This window comes from Henningerozyma blattae, chromosome 2, assembly GCF_000315915.1.
Source record: "Henningerozyma blattae CBS 6284 chromosome 2, complete genome".
Taxonomy (NCBI): Eukaryota; Fungi; Ascomycota; class Saccharomycetes; order Saccharomycetales; family Saccharomycetaceae; genus Henningerozyma; species Henningerozyma blattae.
In genome coordinates this window covers 1,822,160-1,844,711 of record NC_020186.1, presented here as the reverse complement: position 1 = coordinate 1,844,711, position 22,552 = coordinate 1,822,160, and the positions used below count along the sequence as shown (strand labels likewise).

The following is a 22,552-nucleotide window of genomic DNA, read 5'->3' as shown; positions in this document are numbered from 1 at the left end:
AAGTTTCAGAAATAAAGGACCTAAGCAATTCGACAGCAAAAATATTATTTTTTTTCACATAAACAAACCGGTCCCTCAATTTAAGATTCTAAATATTTAGCGAAGATTTTATGATCTATCCTCTTCCGAATAGATTCGGAATTCAAAACAGGGGAATTTGTTAAAGTTCTAACCGTAACTTTTAAAGGAATTTGTCGCCCAAAATAGTAAACATGACTCCTTTGTTTATATTTAAGCTAAAAGTTTAAAATATAATGGCACCATATAGTTTGTTTATTGTTTATTATTAAGAGGCTCTAGTATAAAATTATTACATAGGAAGATGGCACATAGTGAATCTCAATAGTGCTAATAATAATAAGTCACGGCATTGCTAATAATAGCTTAATCCATCATGGGGAGAAACGTCTTGATCATTCATAATATCTTCGTTTCCGTCACTGTCGTCATTATAAGCATTTTTACTTATAGTGATTGATCTGGGTGGAGATATGCTTTTAAAAACATCTTCATGGGTATGTATATCGTTCATATTTTTATTAGAATTTGTAACATGATGTAATACTGGTTCATTTAACTCCATGATCGCATTATTCATCAATTGTTCTTCTGCTGAACCCATAATATGTTGTTGATTACCATTGCTATCATCAAGTTTTCTATACTTTGTTGTGGGTTGTCGCATTGATTCGGCGAATGCACTTGCTGCTGCATCTAAATATGTTCTTCTTTTTTTTGTTCTATTACCCTCTACAAATTTATCAAAAGTGTTTAAGGAATACTCTGAATATAAATCATTTGTAGTATTATGGTCCTGTTGACTATTATCTTGACTATTGTCATTTAATTGAGTGGTCATAATGGAGGAATCGGTGTCATTAGTACTGTTTATATTATGTTTGGTATTATTATCATTATTGTCATTATTGTCATTATTAATATGATTATGGTTATGATTGTGTTTTGATTGTGTTTGTTTAAAATTTTGATTTTTGTTTATTGTCTTTGATTTTTCAAAATTATGATGATTATTATTGTTATTATTAATATTGTTGTTGTTAGTGTTATTATTAATATTGTTGTTGTTAGTGTTATTATTAATATTGTTGTTGTTAGTGTTATTATTTATGTTACTGGAAGTACCATTATTAAGTCGTTTATCAAACAAATCAGGAGGTGTAATTCCTGAATCTACATTGACTTCATCTTGTAACGTTCGTACAACTGCGGCTGCCATTTGAGATAATTGAACAGAATGATCCAATTCTACTTGATTATTAATTGTATTCTGTGGTAGCATATGTGCTTGATGAACTGAAGCATTTGGTAAAACAACGACACCAGTTCCATCTTTAGTTCTTAATTTACATTGTGGGCATAATGCAATTACTTCTGCTACAGTATGTTTTATACCTTTCCAATGATATCTTTCAGATATTTTAGCAGTTAAACGATTAATACCTAAATGATCTACTAAATGCATTTCCATAACTAATTGTCTTTGTTCTACAGGATTGTAAATAACTTGTTTCCCTCTTACCATTAATTTACCATTTAAAACATTGTGTGATTTAGCAGAAACTCTTAATCTTGCCTTTTCATTTCTATCACAATGATTTGGGTATTTCCCTGTGTCTATATAATATTTCAATCTTTTATATTTGGCATAATCACTATTTCTACTTGGATCTTTTAAGAAATTCATACTCTTGGTAATATGGGTAAATTCTTTGCCATAAATAAACGAATCTACAGGTATATCATAACCTTTTAAAATTGCAGATTCAGGTAATTTGCCAATTCTTTTAAAATTTAAACTTTCTAAAATTCTTCGTATTCCTACATTTGAACCATAAACTAATGGGAAACAAGATGAAGTAAAACCTAATCTTTTGGCCCATTCTATAAATGTTTCCACTAACGTTTTACCTATCCCCTTACCTCTAATACCTGCATTAACTAAGAAAGTTCCTGTAACCACATGAGAAGATCTGCCTGGGTAAGCGGGTTGTAATGAAAATATGCCTAAGCATTGTTTTTCCCATTGGATATTTAAATTTAGATTTCTACGTTCTTTTCTTTTAATATATTGAGCAGTTTTCCTAATAGTTTCAAGTTCAGTACCATAGTTATTTTCTAAATCTGATAAATCATTATTTTCACTATAATCTAATTCTGGTATCTCACCAAGAACCATTATACAAACATGGCCATTTTTCAAAAACCAAATATCTTTAAATTCTTCCATGGTTAACGTTTCATAGTAAGGTAAACTTTCTCCTCTTTCTATTTCCATATTAAACTCGTCTAATAAAAAAGTTAATAAATCTTTTGGTAATAATTCTGGTTTGGGAGGTATTGGATACATCGTGGCAATAGTTTCACCATCACGTAATAAAATTGTATGTGGTTGTAAATGAGTTGTTATAGAATCACTATTTGAAGTTATAATTGTAGATTCTGGTTGATTATTGGTGTTATTATCGTTATTGTTATTGTCATTAATATTATTATTCTTATTATTATTATTATTATTATTATTATTATTATTATTATTATTATTATTATTATTATTATTATTATTATTATTATTATTATTATTATTATTATTATTATTATTATTATTATTATTATTAATATTAATATTTTGTGATTCGTCATTAGATATATCATTATTTGGATGATGTATATTTATGTTATTATCATTTGAATGATGATGAGTTGGCAGATCGATTGCCGAAGTAAATGCTTCAGTGATGAATTGTTGGTGTTCATCATCCATTCCTTGGATATGAGGATGATTATCAAACATGATTATTTCATGTGATATTTTTAATGTATGCTATTTTGGATACTATTATACTTTTATAATTTTTTTCTTTTTCATATTAAGAAAAAATTTGCTATCACTTTATTAATAATGACTAGTTATTATTAATTCCCGATGTCTTAATAAAGAATATATATATTTGAATTAAACCGGACCATCGTTAATTACTTCGGAAATATATTTTAAAGCCAAGATTTTTGGTGTATTATATAAATAAGATAACGCGTAAATGCATTTGATTTGATACAAGAACATATAACAAGAATTATCAACTTGATATTCCAAATTGGCAAGTTTTATTCTGGTATATATATGTATATGTATATATATATGTGCGTGTGTGTATGTATGTATATATTTATACATGGTATGATGTTTTGAGAAGGAAGGAAAATGTTAATCGTGAGAGAGAATAAAACGAAAAAGAAATAAAAAAATAAATAAAAACAAAGGAGCAAGATTTTAGAATGATTTTAGTAAAATATGATTTAATTATATAATAACTTGTATTAGAATATTAGACAAAATTGGTTTGTATGGAAAAGCTTTGACTTACAAAACATTCTTGGCTAGCCTTACACGTGTAAAAAATGTTAAAAAAAGGGAATCGGATATAACGATAGAAAAAAAGATAATTACAATTATAGATAATATATAGAAATAACAAGTATATATATATATATCTATAAATTACCTTTTCGCAATGTTTAGAACTTTACAACAACAACCCAGAGTCATTACATTATTTGGTTGTCAAAAAATATTGGAATTACCCAAAATAAATAAATTAAATGATCTTCTTTTAAAAAATTCATTAGAAAAGAAAATTGATTTTAGTTATTCTAATAAATTCCCCACATTAGATCAATTAAATTATATGGAAAGTATTGATTCTAAAACTTTAAAACATTGTATCCCCAAGAAAGATGAATTATTAAGTAAAGAAGTATTTAACCCAATTTTTTCATTAAGTATTAGAGAATGTGAAATTAATAAGAATTGGGTTAAAGATTCCATCGTATGGGTTGATTGGGAAAAAAAATTAATGGGGAATAATCTTAAAAAATTAATTAGTCTATTAGAACAAGAAAAATAGGTTCGTATGTATATATATATATTTATTCTTTTTAATCTAATAAATTTCTGGTAGCCATTTCATTAGAAACTTCCTTTTTCATAAATGAGATGACATCTTGTGGATCAGAGGCAGTGAAGACACTTGTACCTGCAACGATGACATTTGCCCCAGCTTTGGCAGCATATGGGATAGTATCTTTACTTAAACCACCATCTACTTGGATGTTCAAATTGGGGAATTTCAATCTTAGAGCTTCGACTTTGGGCATCATATCAGCCATAAATTTTTGACCACCAAAGCCAGGTTCTACAGTCATGACAAGAGCCATATCCAAATGAGCACCTAATTCATAAAGAACATCAACTGGAGTAGTTGGTTTAATGGCACAAGCGGCTTTGATACCCTTGGATTTGATCAATTTAACCAAATTCAAAGGATCTTTAGTGGCTTCGTAATGGAAAGTGAATTGATCAGCACCACATTTAACAAAATCATCAACCCAAGTTTCTGGGTTTTCCACCATCATATGACAATCGAAAAATGCCTTTGGTTTATCAGAAGTGGTATCGTTTGGTCTTGGTACCGAACGACGTAGCGAGGTGACTATAGGTTGACCTAAAGTGATATTTGGTACGAAATGACCATCCATGACATCTATATGTAACCAATCTGCACCTGCATTGATAATTCTATGGCAATCACAACCTAAATTTGCGAAATCTGATGCTAAGATACTTGGAGCAATGATTGGTTTAACCATCGTGAGTTGTACAGGGGGGGGAGGGGAGTTTGGTTGCTTGTATTAATGCAAATTGTGAATGTGTATACATTTTTCAAATGTGTATTTATATAATTTGAAAAGTTTCAAAAATTATAACCCCGGTAATGAGAGTCCGACGGGAGAGTCGAACCGGGGATAGTCGGGCCCAGAATTTATCTATATAGATATATGTATGTATATATATATATCTATATTTTTTCAAATGCGTTATAAATTGTTGAATGTTACCCGGCTGACGGAGGCTTTCTTATTTTTTTTTTTTTTGAAATTTTTCAGATTTTAATCTAGTTAAATTAAAATGCAACGTGAATTCGAGAGTACAACCATATGACATCACATCGCAAGAGAGAAAGAGAGATCAAAGAGATTGAATAATAGATCAAAAAAAAACAAAAAAATAAACAAAAAGCAGCAAAAGCAAAAGCAAAAGCAAAAGCAAAAACAAAAGCAAAAGCAAAAGCAAAAGCAAAAGCAAAAGCAAAAGCAAAAAATATAATAATAACAATAACAAAAAGACAATATTATAGATGACTGAACCAATTAAAGCCAAGCCTAAATCTTCCATGAAGATTGATAATGCTCCTACACCTCATAACACGCCTGCTAGTGTTGCTGGAAGTTCCTTTTTAAAGAATGGTAATCCATTAGGTGAAGCAGAAAAACGCGAGATGCCAGTTACTATTGATGAAGAAAGTAAAGATGAGAATGGTGAGATTAATAGCAAAGTGATGAGTGATCAACCCTTGTTTTTGCAAAGTATTCAAGACAAGTTGGATAATTTGATCGGTAGTAATAGTGGGTACGTCAAGACTTTACCAGTTGAGATTAAAAACCGTATATTTGCATTGAAGAAGATCCAAAGTGATTTATTTGATATGGAAAAGGAATTCCAAATTGAGATGTTTGCATTGGAAGAGAAATTTTTAAAGAAATATCAACCATTATATGACTATCGTAATGAAATAGTTAATGGTAAGAGCGAGCCTTCTAAAGAAGAAGTTGAACTTGGTAAAAAATTGGATGCTGAGGATGCTGAAAATGAGGGACTCACTGGGGCTGATGAAGAAGATGAAGTGAATGGAGATGTGAAAGGTGTTCCATCATTTTGGTTGACTTCGTTGGATAATTTACCAATTGTGACAGATACTATCACTGAGCGTGATAGTGATGTTTTGAATTATTTACAAGATATCAAATTAGAATATTTGAACAACGGAGAACCAGGGTTTAAATTGATCTTTGAGTTTGATTCTAGTAATAATGAATATTTCAAAAATAAAGAGTTGGTAAAGACGTATTATTATCAAAGAGAATTGGGGTATTCTGGAGATTTCATCTACGATCATGCAGAGGGGAGTAAGATTGATTGGGTGGATAATAATAAGAATGTTACAGTGGAAGTGGAGATGAGAAAACAAAGAAACAAGACGACAAAGCAAGTTCGTACTATTGAGAAAATCACACCTGTGGAATCATTTTTCAATTTCTTTGATCCACCAAAAGTGAAGAGTCCCGTTTTGAATGATGAAGGTAATGAAGAAGAGGATGAAGATGAAGAAGACGATTTGGAACAAAGATTGGCTTTGGATTATTCGATTGGGGAACAAATCAAGGATAAATTGATTCCTCGAGCTGTGGATTGGTTCACTGGTACTGCCTTGGAATATGAGTACGATAATGAGTATGAAGAAGGGGAGGAAGAGTATGACGAGGAGTATGAAGAGGGAGAAGGAAGTGAGGATGAAGAAGGGGATGATATGGCAGGTGCCGAGGCTCCAGAATGTAAGCAGTCTTGATGCGAGCCTAGCGAAGCTAGGCGAGCAAAAAGTACTAGGGCAGGGCGAGAGAATTAGTGGGACAAGATATGTCTTTGTGTAATGGTAATATAATATAATATAATATAATCAATCAAACTAAATAGTCGCAACCTGTATACTGAACTGCCAGAGGGGATGGGCCCTTTGCAACTAGCTTCAAGCCTTGCTTCAATTCCGGAGCGTTACCGGGCCTATGTGGCATCCGATATTGCCTATGAGTATTGTTGTGTGTTGCCTCTGAACCCAAAGGACGTCGTTCAGAATTCCGCCTATCAAAAACAAGAACTTGTTATGGCTTTGTGGTAAGCCTTAGATAAGTCCAAGGGATGCTATTGGCTATGGCGGGAGGGTCTAATAAAGAGCCCCTGCAAGCATAATTGCATTGACCATGATGTAGGAACAAGAGTATTGGGTCTTGAGTGTTGGGCAAGGGCAAAGGGCTGATGGGCGGCTGTTTGCCATGTGTGTTTGCCATGTGTGTTTGCCATGTGTGTTTATCACGTGTATTTATCACGTGTACTCCACGTGATTTCTTGTCTGGTTTTTTGTGGCATTCTGAGTTTGTGGCATTGCCAATAGTCCCCTCCTCACATGTGCCATTTGTGTCGCCACAAATCCCGTCACCCTCTACGAAGCGCGTCCGCGGCTACCCCAGAAGACCCCGCAGCCCGATCCGGACACCGCTGCAGACGGCGCCGCAGCACACTCCCGCAGGAATCCTGCCCGCGTGCTGCAGCACCGTCTGCGCGCCAGAAGCGGAAATCGCAGATAGGACGGCCCAGACGCGGCCGCACCGCACCGCGCAGAAACACACGTAGCGCAGATCGGCGTGGATCTTGCCGGCCGGCGTGCGCGCGTTTCTGTGCATTGCTTGGTGTATCATGTGATACATTGCAAGACTAAACATTGCTATGCTATAGTGTTGTATATGCTATAGTATAGTATAATGTAGTATACTATACTATACTATAACATATACAATATGATAGGATAAACTATGTCAGGCTAGGCTAGGCTGTAATATACTCTAATGCAATATACTCTAATGCAATATGGTATCCAGCTTGCTATGCAATTTCCATCCTACTATTTACCTCCAAACACAAACGCACTTGTTTCTCCTTCTATTACCTTTACCTTTACTTGACGTTCCTTTGTTTCTTATTGGCCAAAGAGACACCTTGCACTCCGTATGCTTCTTGGTCTGCTCTAGTCACTGGCCATTAGCCCTTTGCTTACTGCCATCCCATTGGCCTATATTTAAAAGATCGGAATATCTATACCTTCCTATTTCAATTTCTCATCGAATAAACATTATCGAGAAATACTCTTCTTAGAACCATTGGCTATTTTCCTGTAGCACTGCTTGAACGAAGCATATAACACAATTATACATTGTCGTTAGTCATCTCATTCTTCTTTTTGTATAAGGGAAATTTCAACATTTGAAAAAAAAATTTTTTTTTTTTTGTACTAAAAAAAAAATTTTTAAACTTAGTATTTCTACTAACCTTTAAACATATATATATATACACACCTCACCCAGCATCAAACATCCTCCAACCCTCACTCCCCTAAACCCACCCCCCCCCCCCACATATCATCCTTCAAAGTCCAACCAACGATGAAAGTACCTTCGGTAAACGTTCCAAACGTCAAACTACCAAAACTAAAAGCTCCAAACGTAAAGCAAACCATCACAAAGGAGTATTGGTCAAACGTCTTTGACGATTTCAAACTAGATGATCAGCCAAGTTCCAAAGATCGTAAAAACCTCTCCACCACTTCCCAACAAGAATTGAAAAATGGGGAAATCTATTCCTTGCAATCCAATTTGGATTTCCAAGACGGTACGAATCATTTCGATAACGAAACTCAAATCGATATCGTCTCTCCAGATTATAAAAATGAAAATATCAACGTAGACGAAGATAAGCTGCCCTTTAGTGATGACATCAGAGACGTCAAAGATCGTTCCGATTTCTCCTCCTCCTTCGTCTCTTCAGCTCGTGATAAAGATGAAGAAACTCTGTTGGCCACCGACATGAACAAAGATCTTTCCGTAAGACACTTGTTGACGTTGGCCGTCGGTGGTGCTATCGGTACAGGTCTTTTCGTCAATTCAGGTTCTTCTTTAAATACCGGTGGTCCAGCTTCATTGGTCATTGGTTGGGTTATTGTTTCCACTGCTTTATTCACAGTCATAAACTCTCTTGGTGAATTGGCAGCAGCTTTCCCCGTCGTCGGTGGGTTTAGTGTTTATATGGATAAATTCGTAGACCCTTCATTTGCATTTGCAGTCAATTTAAATTATCTTTTACAATGGTTGGTTCTTTTACCGCTAGAATTGGTTGCTGCCTCCATCACCATCAGATATTGGAATTCCTCTATAAATAGTGACGCCTGGGTTTCCATCTTCTATGTCGCCATCGGTCTTGCCAATATGTTGGATGTCAAATCCTTTGGTGAAACTGAATTCGTTCTTTCTCTGGTCAAAATCTTGGCCATCATCGGGTTCTTTATCTTGGGGATCGTTCTAGATTGTGGTGGTGGTCCATCTCATGAATATATTGGTGGTAAATATTGGCATGATCCAGGTGCCTTTGTAGGTACCACTTCAGGTTCCAAATTCAAAGGTTTATGTTCAGTCTTTGTCACTGCTGCTTTCTCCTTCTCAGGTATCGAAATGACTGCTGTTTCTGCTGCTGAATCAAGAAATCCAAGAGAAACTATCCCCAAAGCTGCAAAGAGAACTTTCTGGTTGATCACTGGTTCTTACGTCAGTATCTTGACTTTAGTCGGTTGTCTGGTACCATACAACGATCCAAGATTGATGAATGGGTCCAGTTCCGTCGATGCTGCTTCTTCTCCATTAGTCATTGCCATCGAAAATGGTCACATCCATGGTCTACCATCTCTAATGAATGCCATCATCTTAATTGCCATCTTATCTGTCGCTAATAGTTCGGTCTATGCTTGTTCAAGATGTATGGTCTCCATGTCCAAGATTGAAACTTTACCAAAAGTGTTTGCTAAAGTCGATAGAAGAGGTAGACCAATCCCAGCCATTTGCTTTGTCTTATTCTTTGGTCTATTATCCTTTGTTGCTGCAAGTGATAAACAAGCTGAAGTCTTTACTTGGTTAAGTGCTTTATCTGGGTTATCCACCATCTTCTGTTGGATGGGTATCAACCTTTGTCACATTAGATTCCGTCAAGGTATGCACGTACAACAAATCTCCTTGGATGAATTGCCATTCTTATCCCAAACTGGTATTTGGGGGTCCATCTACGGTATCGTCATCTTATTCCTAGTCCTTGTTGCTTCCTTCTGGACCTCTTTGTTCCCAGTGGGTAGTTCAAAGGCAAACGCCACTTCGTTTTTCGAAGGTTATTTATCTTTCCCAATCTTATTAGGTTGTTATATTGCTCACAAGGTTTATTTCAAAAATTGGAGATGGTATATTCCTGCAAGTAAAATGGATTTACATTCCGGTAGAAAACAAGTCGATTTAGAAGTCGTAAGAGAGGAATTAAGATTGGAAAAGGAACATTTGGCTCAAAGGTCATTTTTCTACAGATTTTTGCATGTATGGTGTTGATCTACCGTACCTTTCTTTTACACTCATACACATATACACAATTTATTGACAATTCGCTTAAACTATTCTATTTTTTTTCTATTCGTTTTTTTAATTATAAAAACGAATTGACTATTATTTTTTTTTATTATTTACCATACGTTTCCTCTACGTTCCTTTTAATAATTTCCCCCTCCCCCCCCTCTTCTTTCTAATCATTCTATACATATATAGTATAAATATATTTATTTATTTATTCTGAAAAAATATTGCTATCCAATTACTTTTCTCTTTGCGTTTTGCTCATCATTACGTTTTGCTCATCCCTATCCTCGAAGCGTTACCCGGGCATGTCTTTAAAATTTTTTTTATTTCGTAATTTTTTTTTTTTTCAAAGCAGTTTGGAAAATAATAATATTTTATAGTATGATATTTGAAAAATACATTTTATATATAAAATATAGAAGTATATTGGCATTTTCATATATAGACCCTCAAACCAATCATAACTACCTTCTCCTCTTCCCCTCTCTCCCTCCCTACTCCTCGCACCCTACCCTTCACATCATGTCGACCTCTCATTGTAGATTTTATGAAAATAAATACCCAGAAGTTGATGACATTGTTATGGTCAATGTTCAACAAATCGCTGAAATGGGTGCATATGTCAAATTATTAGAATATGATAACATCGAAGGTATGATCTTATTATCAGAATTGTCTCGTAGACGTATAAGGTCCATTCAAAAATTGATTCGTGTCGGTAAAAATGATGTCGTCGTGGTCCTAAGAGTCGACAAGGAAAAAGGTTACATTGATTTATCCAAACGTCGTGTTTCATCAGAAGATATCATCAAATGTGAAGAAAAATTCCAAAAATCTAAAACCGTCCATTCCATCTTGAGATTCTGTGCTGAAAAATTCCAAATTCCTTTAGAAGAATTGTACAAGACTATTGCTTGGCCATTAAGTCGAAGATTCGGCCATGCTTATGAAGCTTTCAAATTATCCATCATCGATGAAACTGTTTGGGAAGGTATTGAACCTCCTTCCAAAGATGTTTTTGAAGAATTGAAAACTTATATCTCCAAGAGATTGACCCCACAAGCTGTTAAGATTAGAGCCGATGTAGAAGTCTCTTGTTTCAGTTATGAAGGTATCGATGCTATTAAATCAGCTTTGAAGGCCGCTGAAGCTCTATCAACAGAACAAATGCAAATCAAAGTCAAATTGGTGGCTGCTCCATTATACGTTGTTACAACTCAAGCCTTGGATAAAACCTTGGGTATTGAATTATTAGAACAAGCTATTCAAAAGATTACTGAAGTCATTACTAAGAACGGTGGTATTTGTAACGTCACTATGCCTCCAAAGGCTGTCACTGCTACTGAAGATGCTGAATTGCAAGCTCTATTGGAAAGTAAAGAATTAGAAAACAGATCGGACAGTGAAGATGATGACGATGATGATGATGACGATGCCGATTATGAATAATTATTATACTCTTAATACTACTACTATTACTACTAATGATAATAATAATAAGAAGAAGAAGAAGAAGAAGAATAAAAAAAAATAATAACTATAATAATAATAAACCAAAAATTTCCTGTAAGCACATATAAATCTCAAAATAAAATTACTAATCAAAATAAGTCATGAATAAATTTTTAATTTCAACTGAAACTTTCTAATTAAATTCAAATCGTAATTATTAATACTCAATTTGAAATTATGAAGCTCAGTTTGATATCGTTAAATTCAAGATTGTATAATATATTACAGTGTTTTATTTTGCTATAAGATTGTAAATTTTAATTATATAAATATATACATATATATATATATTTCCCTCCTCTTCATTGTGCATGCATGTATACTTTATTAGATATTTTAATATATTTTGTGTTTTATTGACATCTTCATATGCCTACAGAAGCATCACGATTCAGTAATAATTATTATTTGCCTCAAAAAAAGATTATTAAGAGTACCTTCTTTTCCTTTCTTTATCTTATGTTTCTTAATTTTATTTTTCGTTTCTTGCTGCTTTTTTTGTTTTTTTTTTTTTTAATTATCTAGCATTTCTCAACTCCCCATTTTAGACGTTGAGGGGTAGAATTGCTTTGAAGTGTAAGATATTCAAAAAAAGCAAAGTAAAGTCAAATGAATTGATAGACCAAAATGGAACTTTGTTGAAAGTACTCCACATATCCAATTATAGTTATAATAATATTTAAATAGTTTTTTTAAATCATATATTACGAAAGTCAACAGGACTTATTAATTGTCGGATATTTAATAGTAGGAGTCACCTTGGTAATTTTTACGGTTTCAATCAAGTTAATGATACTTAAACTTACTAACATGTTAAACATTTGATTAATTGATAATTATAAATATATATTCTTGTCAAGCGAAATAGTTTAAGAAAAAGAGATAAAAGAAATTTTTTACATATGAAAACATCAGAAGCAGTACATTCAAAAATGTCTATAAGAAGAGCCACACATGCAGGATCATGGTATTCAAATCATTCGTTAGAATTATCTCAACAATTAGAATCATGTCTATCAAAAGCTGATACCATGAAAGCTCCAATAGATAAGGCAAGAATTATTGTATCTCCACATGCAGGTTACAGATATTGTGGACCTACTATGGCATATTCATATGCTTCGTTAAATTTAACACAAAATGTAAAAAGAATCTTTATATTAGGGCCATCTCATCATTTATATTTCCGTAATGAAATATTACTATCAAAATTTAATCAATTAGAAACACCATTAGGGAATTTAACCATAGATAATGAATTAAATGAAAAATTAATTAAAGATGGTAAAAAGCATTCTAATATATTTAATTATATGGATAAAGATACTGATTTAGATGAGCACTCATTGGAAATGCAATATCCAATGTTATTACAAACGTTGAATTGGAGAAAAATTTCACCAGATAAAGTGAAAATAATACCAATGCTTGTATCTCATAATACTAAAGATGTTGATATGTCATTAGGTAAAATTTTATTACCATATTTAAAAGATGAAAAAAATTTATTTATTATAAGTAGTGATTTTTGTCATTGGGGGAGAAGGTTTCAATTTACAGGATATGTCAGTGATGAAAAAGAATTAGAAGAAGCCATCGAAGAAGAAACTGAAATTGAAATGTTAACTTCTAGATCTAAATTACCACATCATAAAGTACCAATATGGCAATCAATTGAAATTCTTGACAAACATGCAATGAAAGTTTTAACAGAAAGTGCAAATATTGAAAAATATTCCAATTGGAAGAAATATTTAGAAATTTCTGGAAATACAGTTTGTGGTGCTAATCCATGTAGTGTTATATTAGCTATCATTGCATTATTGAAAGATGAAAGATTAATTAAATTCGAATGGCCTAAATATTCCCAAAGTTCAAAAGTTACAAACGTAGATGATAGTAGTGTTAGTTATGCATCTGGATTTGCCAAGATACCATAAATAAAATTTTATCTTTATAGTTTTAATAGTGAAAAACGTAAAATGTTAAATTAAGAAATCATATATAATTTAAATAAAGCTAGTTAAATAAAAGATTGATCATGACATTTATAATCTAGCAACGTGTTCAACTAAATCGACAACTCTGGTGGAGTAACCGAATTCGTTATCGTACCAAGAAACCAACTTAACGAATTTTGGAGACAACATAATACCGGCACCAGCATCGAAGATAGAAGAGTGAGAGTCACCCAAGAAGTCAGAGGAGACAACCATGTCTTCAGTGTAACCTAAGACACCCTTCATCTTACCTTCAGAAGCGGTCTTGATGGCCTTCTTGATTTCATCGTAAGTAGTAGCCTTTTCTAACTTAACAGTCAAGTCAACAACGGAGACATCGACGGTTGGGACTCTGAAAGCCATACCGGTCAACTTACCGTTCAAGACTGGTAAGACCTTACCGACAGCCTTGGCAGCACCAGTGGAAGATGGGATGATGTTACCAGAAGCGGTTCTACCACCTCTCCAGTCCTTGTGGGATGGACCATCGACAGTCTTTTGGGTAGCAGTCATGGAGTGGACAGTGGTCATTAAACCTTCTTCAATACCGAAGTTTTCGTGGATGACCTTAGCTAATGGGGCCAAACAGTTAGTGGTACAGGAAGCGTTAGAGACAATGGTTTGGTCAGCAGTCATTTTGTCTTCGTTAACACCAACAACGAACATTGGAGCGGTGGAAGATGGAGCAGTGATGACAACCTTCTTGGCACCAGCGTCAATGTGCTTTTGAGCAGAGTCTAATTCCTTGAAGACACCAGTAGAGTCGATAGCAATATCGATCTTTTCAGCACCCCATGGTAAGTTAGCTGGGTCTCTTTCTTGGAAGACAGCAATCTTCTTACCGTCAATGATCAAGTTTTTGTCATCGTGAGAGACAGCACCTTCGTACAAACCGTGAGTGGAATCGTACTTGAACATGTAAGCAGCATAGTCAACAGAGATGAATGGATCGTTGACAGCAACAACTTCAATGTCTTTTCTTTGCAAAGCAATTCTCAAGACAATTCTACCAATTCTACCGAAACCGTTAATAGAAACTCTAACCATTGTTAATTTATTTGTTGATGTTCAAACTGATGTTTGTTGATGATCTTAGGATGAACATTAGAAAGAATTAAAAGCAAGAAATTAATGAATAATTGAAATATACAACTGTTTATATATCAATCTTTCAAACAATTGGGAACTTTAAATTCAAAGCTACCAAGAAGGTATCCTAACAAAAAGCAGATGCCTATTGGCACCCACCAACATGCAGATTCTAAGCTTTGCATTCTTACCAATTGCAAGGACCACACACACAAGCAAACATACATACACAGGTGGTTGGGTCATACGGGACTGGCCACTGTTGTAAAGGGCAGTACAGACATTCCAGTGGCCACGGCTACTATTCCAACAACGGAATGACACGCGACTTGAGGAGGCATTCCACTATCCAAGTTCTACAATGCCATCAAATGTTACAAATTCAAAACACACGCACACTCCATCCATTACCACAGACCTCAATGGAAGATTCTAGGGACTTCTTCCGTAGAGATAAATGTTACGATAACCAGCTACTAGTTGAATGGTGTTCTAATGTACCAGGCTGTAACGGGCTCCACACCAAAAAGCCTCGAAGCAAAACAAGCTTCAAAAATCAAACTAATCTTGTGCAGAAGGGTCTATCTAATTCATAATCCATTAGCAAACAACCTTACCTGAGCTTCATAAGCAGGTATCATTGTTAAGCGGTTGTCACCCGGGTAGTAAATTTGGTATTTGAAGGGCACCCTAATGATGCTCGTACCACTTATGTTGATTTCCATTTTAGGCCTCAAATTTCACTTTTTTCACTCTCATCATCATATAGTTGGCTTTGGTAAAAAACCTTCTCCTAATAAGTTAGTGTTCCGTCGTGAGCCCTTTTTAACCGGGAAGGTCAAGGCACCTCGGGTCTGGAGCGCATTCTTCCAGGCACGTGCCGTTTCGGGCCGTTTCGGGCCGTCTGAGGCAGTTCCGGAATTTACCGGTGAAAAGGAGATTCAGCTTCCTATTTTTCCGTTTGGGGCAATGAAAACAGGAAGCTGGGTGACAGGAAGCACGTGGTGGATTGTGTCAGCAAATATTGTGTGTCAGCAAATCAACGAGAGAATGTGTCAGTAAATGGCATGGCGCCAGCAAACATATGTGCCAGTAAATATGCGTCGCGCCAGTAAATTGGCGTCTTTTTCCAAAAATGTTGTGGCGGCATTCTTGAAACGACAGACTTTAATTTCTCGTGCCTTTTAATATGAAATAAAAAACGGTGGTGGCTTTCTCTTATAAAAACATAACCTATAAGACGGCAATAGTAGTAATAATAATAATAATAACGATACTAAATTGTTAATGTGTAATCTGAGATTTCAATTATCAACAACTAATAATTCAAAAGGAGAAAAAAAAGCCTTTGGCTAAAGTATATAAAGTAGTCTTGTTATTGGATAGAGCTCTATACAATTATCTTGAAAAGAAAAGTAAAGAAGAAAAAATAAGAAACAGTGAAATAGTACAACCATGCCAGCTCCACACGGTAAAGATCATGTCTTAAAAGATTTAATTGCAAGAGACGCTTCCAAGAAGGACTCGTTATTGGCAGAGGCTAAAACTTTAATTGCTAAGAATCAATTCTGGAATCTAACTCAACGTCAAGTTTGTGATTTGGAATTGATCATCAATGGTGGGTTTTCTCCCTTGGAAGGGTTCTTAAATGAAGAGGATTATAATTCAGTAGTATTAAATTCCACTTTATCAGACGGTACTCTTTGGACTATCCCTATTACCTTGGATGTTAATGAAAATTGGTTGAAAAATAATAAAGTGACAAAGGATGTAAAAATTGTTCTTTTACAAAATAATGAATTCCCCATTGCTATCATCACAATTGATTCCATTTATAAACCAAATAAAGCAATTGAAGCTGAACATGTCTTTAGAGGTGATCCAGAACATCCTGCAGTTCAATATTTAAATAATATCGCGGGTGATAATTATATTGGCGGTTCTGTGGAGGCAATTCAATTACCTACTTATTATGATTATAATGAATTACGTAGAACTCCTTCAGAATTAAGAACTCTATTTGAGAAAAATTCTTGGGATCGTGTCGTAGCTTTCCAAACAAGAAATCCAATGCATAGAGCTCATAGAGAATTGACTTTAAGAGCTGCCAAAGATGTTAATGCAAACATTTTAATTCACCCAGTGGTAGGGATGACTAAACCAGGTGATATTGATCATCATACTCGTGTTCGTGCTTATAAGGAAATTATTGTTAAATATCCAGAAGATACAGCCTTGCTATCATTACTACCATTGGCAATGAGAATGGCTGGTGATAGAGAAGCTGTTTGGCATGCTATTATTAGACAGAATTATGGGGCCACTCATTTCATTGTGGGTAGGGATCATGCTGGTCCAGGTAAGAATTCCAAAGGCGTTGATTTCTATGGTCCTTATGACGCTCAAAATTTGGTGGAAAAGTATGCCAAAGAGGGTAAATTAGCCATTCAAATGGTTCCATTTAAAATGGTTACTTATTTACCGGAAACTGACTCTTATGCACCAATTGATGAAATCGACACTACAAAAGTGAAAACATTAAACATTTCAGGAACAGAATTGAGAAATAGATTAAAAGATGGAACTCCAATTCCAGAATGGTTTTCTTACCCTGAAGTTGTTAAAATCTTAAGAACTTCAAACCCACCAAGATCAAAACAAGGGTTTGTCATTGTGGTAGATGATGATTTGAAAAAACAACATAATCAAATCGAATTGGCTTTATTAACCACTTTATTACAATTGAACTCAGAAAGATACTATAAGACCCTTGAACATTCAAATGATGAAAATTTGATTTCTTTATTACCAGACTTCGTTAAGTCTGGAACAGGTTTAATTGTCAAGGATTCAAAATCCATTAGTGATAACCAAACTAACTTCTATCGTTTAGGTTATGATGAAAATTCTCATATTCAAATCCCAACTAAACAATCATCGATAGATGAAATTACAAGTCAAACATTGAAATTCTTGGAAGAAAATGGATTTGTTATTGTGTAATTTTATTATAAATATTTTATTTCGCATGCATATTGTAGCTAATTATTTCTTCGTATATATTTAATACTGACTTTATAAAATTATTTTCCAATCGATTATAATTTTACTCTGTTTATTATGTTTTTCAAAATTGATTAGAATTTTCATATATGAACTAAACAAACTTAAAACAAACATAGATATACAAAATATAAATAATTTTCAATTAGGCGGGTACATTCCGTACACCCCAATTAGCTATACAAAAGTATACCAATTCTAATATTTGTTTTAATGGAACTTTTTTTATTTATTTATCATTAACATATATACAATTTATTTTAATATATTTACCCTTAAATTTTTCTCTCAATATCTTCAAAACAAAAAAAAAAATGGGATCAATTTAATAAACTATTTAAGTTTGACAAGATGGGATAATATTCTTAGAACAAATTTAAGTAGTGGTCAATTTTTAAAAGTTGAGTTTACCTACTCTTTCAATAAATCTGTTTGCTCTTTCAACAGAATCTGCATACTTCATATCGACTTTAACGTTTAATGACAACAAATATTTCTGACCTTTTTCTTTTACTGGTTGTTCATCTAATAAATCAATTTCATCTAATGTAGAACTTTTCTTGTTTAAAATAAATTTGTTGCTTGGACTGGTAGATAATTCATCAAACAAATCACGTTTTGAGTATCTATTCAATTTGGGAGCAGAAGTTTTAACTGGCAACAAAGTATAAGTTGATGTAAATCTTGGTTGATTTGGTTCAGAAGTTAATAAACTTTCAAATAATGGATCATATAAGACAGAATTTGTATTTACAAGTGGATCCGAATGAGCAAGGGCAAAATTCTTATAAATAAAAGAATGAATAACATTATCTAATTCTTCAAAAGTAGGATTTTCTGTGACAATAAATGAAAAAGTTTCTTCAAGGTCAATGAATTTTGGTGGCGCCTTCTTTTCAACAGGGTTTTCTTTTGATTCAACTTCAGCTTTAGAAGCAGTTTCTTCTTTTGAATCCTTTGCTGGGGCAGCTGAACTAGTAGTATCAGGTTTTGTATCTTTCAATTGAATGTTTGATAAGTCTAATTTTTCTCCACTTTTGATGAATTGAGCAATAGATGTCACAGATTCTTGAGGAATTTTACCTAGATAGGCAAGGACGTCACCCTTCAATAATTTCCCATTAGCACCAGTAGCTTTAATGGATTGTAAAGCAGTTTCTCTTGAGATGCCATTTTCATGAAGTAAGATCTCTACCGATGGGAAAAAAGTTTGATCTTTATTAGCATCCTGAAGAACGTTTTCATTAGTATTTTTCTCTTGAGATACCTTAGGGGTTGCATCAGCAGAAGCTGGAGCATTAGAAGCAGCATCAGACGAGGCCTTCTTAATTGGTGCAGCTGGTGCGTCTGGGAAAGTCAAAGAAGATATATCATCCTCAGGTTCAGCTAAGTAAGCAATCACAGTGCCTACATCAACATTTGACTTACCTTCTTCAACAACAATTTTAGCCATCTTACCATCATCTTGTGCTTCTACATCTATTTGAGCTTTATCAGTTTCAACTTCTAACAATACATCCCCAGCACTGAATGTTTCTCCAGGCTTAAATTTCCAAGATACAATACCACCTTTTTCCATGGTAGGGGACATGGCAGGCATTAAAAAAGGTTGGGCATCGAGTAAGAATCTTGAGGTATGGATATTTCTTGAAATAATGGTTGTTGCCCCTCTAGAGACTCTTAGAACTGATGAACGCAACATTTAGAACTAGAGTTTTGTTTTGAATATTATTAAACTTTTATATTTGGAATTTAAAGAATATATATTATGCTAAACCCCGTTGTTTCCCTTGAAGTCTGCTGATTAATTAAGTTATTTATTTCTCGTTGTATATTCCGTTCCTTTGAAGAAATGCAATATTTAAAGTAGCAATGGATCTTATAATGTGGACTTCCTATCATGGTTAATGAATGTTTCTTATTAATCGTTTTCCAGATCTATTATTCCTTCGAAAACACTCAATAAAGCTAATGGATAATAATTTGGTGAGTTTCCCTTAGCGACTTGGCATTTCGGGAAAAACGTGACTTCTAGCGATAACAGTAAGACGTCACAAAATAAATTCATGATTGATAGAATGGAAGGTTACTGGAATTACTACTTGAAATTAATGGTAGTGAGTAAGAAATATTTAAAATGAAGTTAGTTTTTTATACATTTATAAATCTGATTTATGTAAAGATGAGAATTGCCGATATTACCCTTAATTTATCCAGGATGGAAGTAATTTATATTAAAAAAAAGTAACACTAGGTGAGAAAAAAATTACCCATATATGACAGGAATCTATAGCAGAGAAGATAACCTGGTAGTAGACATTATTCTATCAAATAAGCTGCTTACGTGAATCCTATTTCCTTATTAAAAACTAATTGATAACAACTTCTTGGAAAAATAACAACATTTATTGAACAATGATAATATCTTCACCGCTTGATTCAACAGTAATTTTACCAGACTCAGTGGCCATGGAAGAATTTGTCATCGATGGCTTCACCCATTGCAGTTTTTTCTTGTTGTAGGATGGATATGGTGGAACAACAAGTAACATGGTGATTAATACACCTGCTGCATAGCATATTAGTAAATTTAATAGGGATTGTGTGAAAAAGCCAAACGCAGATGCAAATAAAGCTGAAATTAAAAGAATAACACTTTGTAGATGGAAAGTGCGCTTTTGACTAGGAAAGTCGATAGGGAAGATAAGCTTTCTGCCAATATTTTCAAGCATATTGAATTAGGAACGATTTTCACGCTTATGGGAGTTATGTCTTGATAATGTTCAAATTCTCTTCAAGGGCCAATGTGGTGTAAATCTATTTATATGATAATTATTCATTAATTTCTTAGTTGAATGATACATAAATATCAATTGATCTTTTGGTAGAAATTTAACCAAGCCCGAAATTGTGAAAATTACTAGTCAACTAGAAAAAAAAAATATCCGTAGTAACTAATTGAAAAAATAATAATGATAAAATTATGTAAGTAATAAGGGCCTAATTGTGCTTCCAGAATTAATTTGTGAATTGCATTTAGCATCTGTGCTAATTTTAATGAAAATCTTATACAGTATAAAAATCTGTTAAGCTTATTGTAATTTTTTAAACATCAAAATTCAAACTTCAAAACTCGAACTTCAAAATTCAAGCGCCAAAAGCCAAACGCTAATATTTGCTCTCCACAATTCATACGTCATTCATTTTAAAAACAAACTTACAATGGGAATAAAAACTAATTTCCCAAACCTAAGTAATTCAAATCTTTTAATAGTGTCATTTCTAGTCCGTGCTATCTTTTTTTTATATGGGATTCTTCAAGATGCTATGTGTCAAGTAAAATATACTGATGTCGATTACTTAGTATTTAATGATGCTGCTTCCTACACTTACCAAGGATTATCGCCATATTTAAGAGATACTTATCGTTATACACCACTTCTGAGTTATCTATTAATTCCAAATCATTATTTTACTTGGTTCCATTTGGGTAAAATAATTTTCATTATATTTGATCTATTAACCGGTATAATTATTAACAAATTCTTACAAAAATCAATTAAGAGCAACAAGAAAAAATGCTTCCTGCTTGGTTCACTTTGGCTTTTAAACCCAATAGTTATTACTATTAGTACCAGAGGTAATGCCGAAAGCGTTTTATGTTTCTTAATCATGTCCTCGCTATATTTCTTACAAGAAGATAACTTAGTTTTAGCAGGTCTCCTTTATGGCGCTTCAATCCATTTTAAAATCTACCCTATTATTTATTGCCTTCCAATAAGTATCTACTTATTTAATAAACCAAAATGGATTCTTAAGTTATTCATATTAGGGACATCTACTCTAATCTCTCTTATTGGATTGACTTACTACATGTATACAATTTATGGTTATGAATATCTAGATCAAGCTTGGTTGTATCACTTGTATAGAACTGACCACAGACATAATTTTTCGTTATGGAATGTTTTATTATATTTCAATTCTTCATTTCAGTCGAATCCTATGCATTATGGATTAGCTTCCTTATTACCAAAATTTGCATTTTTACCACAAATGATTATCGTGCTTGCTTTAAGTTATTTAGAATGGTTAACTCCAACTTTTAATAACCTATTGAATACCCTTTTTGTCCAAACATTTGCATTTGTGACGTATAATAAAGTTTGCACTTCTCAATATTTTGTTTGGTATTTGATATTTTTACCTCTATTTCTACAAGATACAACCATTTCAGCTAAAAATGGCATAGTCGCACTCGGTATTTGGATTTCAACTCAAGCTATTTGGCTAAGCCAAGGGTATTATTTAGAATTCTTGGGTAGAAATATATTTTATCCAGATCTTTTTTATGCTGCTGCATTATTTTTTATTGGCAATGTTGCATTATTAGGTATGTTCATAAAAGATATAAAGCTAAGAGGTATCAAGGAAAGGGCATTAGTTCAACAGAAAAAGGAATAATAAGTTTCCAGTTAGATAGATATGATAAAACTAAAAATATTTATTAGTATATTACATATGTATTGTATATTAGAATAAAAAAAATTATTAAAATTTGAAACTTCAAAATAAAAAAACCTATTTATAAAAGAGTTAAGGAAATGACACAATTAAAGTGTGTTGGTCATGAAATAAATGAAATAATATAAAAAAATGCAGAAATCTTAAAATATTGAAGAGATAATAAAATTGCAAATTGGAAAAAAAAATCAATAAAACCTTATAGTAACGGTTAAATAGAATCAAACATGATA

General features: G+C 33.3%; 12 protein-coding genes across 12 annotated transcripts; 7 read left to right on the top strand and 5 right to left on the bottom strand.

Annotated features, from left to right (window-relative positions):
- Nucleotides 1-373: 373 nt before the first annotated feature.
- Nucleotides 374-2,782, bottom strand: SPT10 (Spt10p; the record flags this gene model as incomplete). Its single annotated transcript, XM_004179067.1, has 1 exon — nt 374-2,782. The coding sequence occupies one exon, from the start codon at nt 2,780-2,782 to the stop codon at nt 374-376; it is 2,409 nt and encodes an 802-aa protein (XP_004179115.1).
- Nucleotides 2,783-3,533: 751 nt separating this feature from the next.
- Nucleotides 3,534-3,926, top strand: FMP46 (putative redox protein; the record flags this gene model as incomplete). Its single annotated transcript, XM_004179066.1, has 1 exon — nt 3,534-3,926. One exon carries the CDS (start codon nt 3,534-3,536, stop codon nt 3,924-3,926), a length of 393 nt encoding a protein of 130 aa, XP_004179114.1.
- Nucleotides 3,927-3,957: 31 nt separating this feature from the next.
- Nucleotides 3,958-4,668, bottom strand: RPE1 (ribulose-phosphate 3-epimerase RPE1; the record flags this gene model as incomplete). The annotated part of the gene is made up of 1 exon (XM_004179065.1): nt 3,958-4,668. One exon carries the CDS (start codon nt 4,666-4,668, stop codon nt 3,958-3,960), a length of 711 nt encoding a protein of 236 aa, XP_004179113.1.
- Nucleotides 4,669-5,216: 548 nt separating this feature from the next.
- On the top strand, nt 5,217-6,485 carry NAP1 (histone chaperone NAP1; the record flags this gene model as incomplete). The annotated part of the gene is made up of 1 exon (XM_004179064.1): nt 5,217-6,485. The coding sequence occupies one exon, from the start codon at nt 5,217-5,219 to the stop codon at nt 6,483-6,485; it is 1,269 nt and encodes a 422-aa protein (XP_004179112.1).
- A 1,645-nt stretch (nt 6,486-8,130) lies between these two features.
- HIP1 (histidine permease) lies at nt 8,131-10,107 on the top strand (the record flags this gene model as incomplete). Its single annotated transcript, XM_004179063.1, has 1 exon — nt 8,131-10,107. The coding sequence occupies one exon, from the start codon at nt 8,131-8,133 to the stop codon at nt 10,105-10,107; it is 1,977 nt and encodes a 658-aa protein (XP_004179111.1).
- A 405-nt stretch (nt 10,108-10,512) lies between these two features.
- On the top strand, nt 10,513-11,580 carry SUI2 (translation initiation factor eIF2 subunit alpha; the record flags this gene model as incomplete). The annotated part of the gene is made up of 1 exon (XM_004179062.1): nt 10,513-11,580. One exon carries the CDS (start codon nt 10,513-10,515, stop codon nt 11,578-11,580), a length of 1,068 nt encoding a protein of 355 aa, XP_004179110.1.
- A 995-nt stretch (nt 11,581-12,575) lies between these two features.
- On the top strand, nt 12,576-13,583 carry MHO1 (Mho1p; the record flags this gene model as incomplete). The annotated part of the gene is made up of 1 exon (XM_004179061.1): nt 12,576-13,583. One exon carries the CDS (start codon nt 12,576-12,578, stop codon nt 13,581-13,583), a length of 1,008 nt encoding a protein of 335 aa, XP_004179109.1.
- Nucleotides 13,584-13,691: 108 nt separating this feature from the next.
- Nucleotides 13,692-14,690, bottom strand: TBLA0B07730 (type I glyceraldehyde-3-phosphate dehydrogenase; the record flags this gene model as incomplete). Its single annotated transcript, XM_004179060.1, has 1 exon — nt 13,692-14,690. One exon carries the CDS (start codon nt 14,688-14,690, stop codon nt 13,692-13,694), a length of 999 nt encoding a protein of 332 aa, XP_004179108.1.
- A 1,497-nt stretch (nt 14,691-16,187) lies between these two features.
- MET3 (sulfate adenylyltransferase) lies at nt 16,188-17,735 on the top strand (the record flags this gene model as incomplete). Its single annotated transcript, XM_004179059.1, has 1 exon — nt 16,188-17,735. The coding sequence occupies one exon, from the start codon at nt 16,188-16,190 to the stop codon at nt 17,733-17,735; it is 1,548 nt and encodes a 515-aa protein (XP_004179107.1).
- Nucleotides 17,736-18,189: 454 nt separating this feature from the next.
- Nucleotides 18,190-19,497, bottom strand: PDX1 (Pdx1p; the record flags this gene model as incomplete). The annotated part of the gene is made up of 1 exon (XM_004179058.1): nt 18,190-19,497. The coding sequence occupies one exon, from the start codon at nt 19,495-19,497 to the stop codon at nt 18,190-18,192; it is 1,308 nt and encodes a 435-aa protein (XP_004179106.1).
- Nucleotides 19,498-20,200: 703 nt separating this feature from the next.
- Nucleotides 20,201-20,527, bottom strand: SPC1 (signal peptidase complex subunit SPC1; the record flags this gene model as incomplete). The annotated part of the gene is made up of 1 exon (XM_004179057.1): nt 20,201-20,527. One exon carries the CDS (start codon nt 20,525-20,527, stop codon nt 20,201-20,203), a length of 327 nt encoding a protein of 108 aa, XP_004179105.1.
- A 490-nt stretch (nt 20,528-21,017) lies between these two features.
- GPI14 (glycosylphosphatidylinositol-alpha 1,4 mannosyltransferase I) lies at nt 21,018-22,259 on the top strand (the record flags this gene model as incomplete). Its single annotated transcript, XM_004179056.1, has 1 exon — nt 21,018-22,259. One exon carries the CDS (start codon nt 21,018-21,020, stop codon nt 22,257-22,259), a length of 1,242 nt encoding a protein of 413 aa, XP_004179104.1.
- Nucleotides 22,260-22,552: the final 293 nt, after the last annotated feature.